Genomic DNA, 4,435 nt, shown 5'->3' on the forward strand with positions numbered 1-4,435 from the left:
GCCCCTATCCCCCCACAGCCAAGGTGGAGGATAGGGTATCACCGTAATGGTACAGTACAGTATAAGCACAAGTCGGGCCACAGCCGCACAATGAAAAAGCCGATAAAGAAAGGAAGCAGTTGCGATGTAAAGGCAAAAAGTGTAAAAGGCCGTACATGCGGCTATACACTGGAACAATTATAAAAAAAAAAATATATAAAACGCAATTAATTTTAAATTATAAATTACAATTTTAGCACACACGTGCTCTCAGTCACACTGCGCGCATGCGCGAGCAAACGCTGTCTCACCGGCGTGGCAACGAAATGCCCGCGTAACCATTCAAATTTGAATTTAAATACTATTTTTAATTCTCAATACTAATTACTTATCAATTAATTTGAATGGTTACGTGACACAACTTTAGAGGGAGACGCCGCCAGTCTCATAGCCAATCTCAAAATCTCTGCCGATTTACTCCCATGGGTAAAGAACAATCCAATGAGATGGAAGGAGTTTGTGGGCAATCGAGTATCAGCCATTCACGAGGCTACCCCACATGCTCATTGGAGATTCACATCCGGGAAACTCAACCCAGCTGATTGTGCTTGTCGGGGCTTAAGCGCCTCTCAACTCATTGAACATGCATTATGGTGGACTGGACCACCATGGCTCTCGCAATCTCCTGTTTTTTGGCCATCAACGGAAGCACCATCTCCAGAACATGACCTGGAAGAAAGACCCGGCATTTCACTCTCAGCAACGTCACCGCCATTAGTATGAGATCTCATTGACTCACCTCAAGTCAAATCATTCAATAAAGGTCTTCCGAAACTACTCAGAATTACGGCAATTTGTCAGCGAGCCATCTCAAAATTCAAACGAGTTCCAAACTCCAGTTTAGTCATCTCACCAATTAATCCAGCTGACTTAGAAACTGCAAAGCAGTTTTGGATACGGGAGACTCAACGTGCATACTTCTCCTCAGAAATAAAGACTATTCAAGCTGGCAAAGGACTTCATAAGAATCATGTTCTGTCTCGATTGACGGCAGTAGTTGACCATACTGGCATATTGAGAGTTGGAGGTCGTCTCCAGAACTCTCAATTGTCTGAGGACAGTAAACACCCAGCAATACTGCTCAGACACAGCAAGCTCTCAGATCTAATCATCGCAGATGCCCACTCAAGAACTCTTCATGGCGGTACTCAATTAACTCTCTCTCACGTCAGGAAGATGTGTTGGATCATCGGTGGCAGAGCCCCCATAAAATCATTCATTCAACGATGTCTCGTGTGCGCTCGAATACGTGGAGTTCGAGCTCAACAACTCATGGCTCCACTTCCGACTTCTCGAGTAACACCTTCTCTAGTGTTTGAGAACACTGGGGTAGATTATGCCGGTCCAATCACATTAAAAACCTTTCAAGGTCGAGGTGCAAAAAGCTTCAAGGGCTGGATTGCAGTCTTTGTCTGTTTCACGACCTCAGCAATTCACCTAGAAGCAGTCTCAGACTACTCAGCAGAAGGCTTTCTCAAAGCTTTCAGACGTTTCACCAGCCGTCGTGGAATTTGCAAGACTATTCAAAGTGACTGCGGCACGAATTTTAAAGGTGCTGACGCTATTCTCAAAGACCTATTTCGACAATCATCAAAGGAATCTCAAGAACTTCAACAGATTCTCGCTAACGATGGAATTAAGTGGATCTTTAATCCACCTGGAGCACCTCATATGGGTGGAAAGTGGAAAGCGGCGGTCAAGTCAGGAAAGCACCATCTACAACGAACCATCTCAGACACGCTTCTCACGTTCGAAGACTTCTCCAGATTTCTCGCTCAAGTAGGAGCAGTACTCAACTCACGACCTCTCAGTGCTCTATCAGACGATCCAGAAGACATCTCAGCTTTAACACCAAGACACTTCATTTGTGGAGAAGCTCTGATCACAATACCAGAACCATCTGTATGTTCTGTACCTGAATCAAGACTCTCTCATTTCCAGCGAATCCAAGAACAATTTCAAAAATTTTGAGATAGGTGGTCAACGGAATGTCTTCAAGCGCATCAATCGATTTCTAAATGGCAGAAAACTCAAGACAACATCAAAGTGGGCTCATTAGTTCTTCTCACCGACGAGCGATTGCCTCCATCTAAGTGGCCTCTCGCTTGAGTCATTCAACTTCATCCTGGACAGGATGGATGCAGAGTAGTAACCGTCAAAACTGCTACCTCGACTCTCACTCGACCAGTTCGCTCCACTGCCAAGCTCGCTCCACTGCCAATCTCTCCATACCGAGACGACTCACAAGAAGAGGATTCTAATTCCTCACATAGCTGCGGAATTGGGGGGGGGGAATGTTCAGAAGTAAGTCATCAACTTTACGCGGACCATGAAGACGCATCCCACGACATCAACTTCGCGCGGACCTCAGATCCGAGTCTTTCTCCCACCTCACTACCCGACGTCTCATTGGTCAGCTCTTAAGGTTTCCCTTTCTCCTCGACTCCGAGACTTCTCATTGGAGCGCAGATACCGACGCCTCCCACTCCGCTGAGAACTTTCTCGAACCCGGCTCTCGGGTATAAAAGAAGGGACGATCAGAGCGGCAGCGCATTAAATTTAAACCATTGCCTGATCATATACAAACCATGATCAAACACAGAAATAGCTTACGAAGATCCTATCAACGAACAGGTCGAGATTCCTTTAGAGTTCCTAAAAATGATCTCTCACGGGACATTAAAATAGCAATCCGAGAACATAATAACTCATCATGGGATGAAAGACTCAAAAACCTAAAGGTATCCAATAATACCCTATGGCAAACAGCAAAAGCTTTCACAAAACAAACAGACTCGACTATACTAACACTTCATGGCCCTAATGGTCTAGTATTTTCTGACTTTGATAAGGCAAACACACTAGCTCATCACTTTGAGTCAGTCCATCATTTAACTGAACTTGACGGTGAGCAAGAAACTGAACAAAAAGCAGATATAGCTCACGAAAAACTATTATCTGAAGGTATTAACCTCGATGAAATCACGCTAACATCTCCCAAAGAAATTCAAACAGCAATAAAAAACACAAGACCAAGAAAAGCACCGGGCCCCGATGGCATCCAAAACATTATTTTAAAAAACCTTCCAAAGAAAGCACTAGTCCAACTAACACACATCTATAACAACTGTTTGAAATTAGCTTACTTCCCTACATACTGGAAAACAGCACATGTACTTGCCTTCAAAAAACCAGGAAAAGATAGAAAAAAAACTCTTTTCACAAAATTACCGACCCATTAGTTTATTATTCTCTCTTAGCAAACTCTTTGAATCAATAATACTCAATAGAATAAAAAACTTTGAAAAAAATAACAACATCCTAATAGACGAACAATTTGGCTCCCGGGCAAAAAGAAGTACAATACATCAATTATCTAGAATCACCGCATTTGTATTCAATAATTTTAACTGGAATGAGTCAACTGCGATGGCACTTCTAGACATAGAAAAAGCGTTCGACACGGTGTGGCATCGTGCCTTGATCCTGATTCTGCTAGAAGCTAACTTTCCCATCTATCTTAGTAAAATTATCTTTAGTTATCTGTCAAATCGATCTTTCAAAGTCATTATTAACAATGTAGCTTCCAGAAAACAAAATGTAGTAGCAAGGGTGCCTCAGGGCTCGATACTTGGTCCTACATTATTTCTTTACTTCATCAACAATATACCCAGAGATGCACGCATACTGCTTGGGCTCTTCGCTGACGATACCGCAGTAGCCGTAGCATCTTGGAGTAAAAAACTTGCAATAGACTTACTACAAAAACATTTAGATAAAATTAATGATTACTTTAGTAGATGAAAAATAAAAATAAATGCAGCTAAAACAAAACTAATTATCTTTAGTCATAAAAGAAAATTAAAAAAGAATGAAGATGACTTAAAAATTAAAATGAATGATGAAATAATACAACCAAAAAACAATGTTAAGTACTTAGGCGCAATATTAGATGATAAGTTACGCTTTAAAGAACAAATTAAAACAGCCTGTGATAAAACCAATAAAATGAAAGGCATCTTATATCCACTAATTTGCAGGAAAGGTAAATTAAGTCTAAAGAACAAAACGATTTTGTATAAGAGCATGATTAAACCGCTTCTACTTTATGCTGCACCTGTCTGGAGCAGCACTAGTAAAGCAAATACTTACAAAATAAAAATCTTAGAAAATAAAACGCTGAGGATGATATGTAATTCTGAACCATTCACCTCTAATAAAAAATTACACGAGCATGCACAAGTAAATATATGATGATATTTATAAACAAACCAAATTATTTTATGAACACCGAACTGGACATTTAAGTATATAAAAAAACCTGTTATTTAATAATATTAATGAAATACCGTATATAACAAAGCAAAAGCTTCCAAACAACTTTCTCCTAAAATAA

At 40.7% G+C, this 4,435-nt stretch overlaps 1 protein-coding gene across 1 annotated transcript; it reads left to right on the top strand.

The window, feature by feature from the left end:
• Window positions 1-480: 480 nt before the first annotated feature.
• LOC130676304 (uncharacterized) lies at window positions 481-2,010 on the top strand. The gene is made up of 2 exons (XM_057482454.1): window positions 481-756; window positions 841-2,010. Exons 1-2 carry the CDS (start codon window positions 481-483, stop codon window positions 2,008-2,010), a joined length of 1,446 nt encoding a protein of 481 aa, XP_057338437.1.
• The last annotated feature ends 2,425 nt before the right edge of the window (window positions 2,011-4,435 follow it).

Source organism: Microplitis mediator, chromosome 10, assembly GCF_029852145.1.
Source record: "Microplitis mediator isolate UGA2020A chromosome 10, iyMicMedi2.1, whole genome shotgun sequence".
NCBI classification, from domain to species: Eukaryota; Metazoa; Arthropoda; class Insecta; order Hymenoptera; family Braconidae; genus Microplitis; species Microplitis mediator.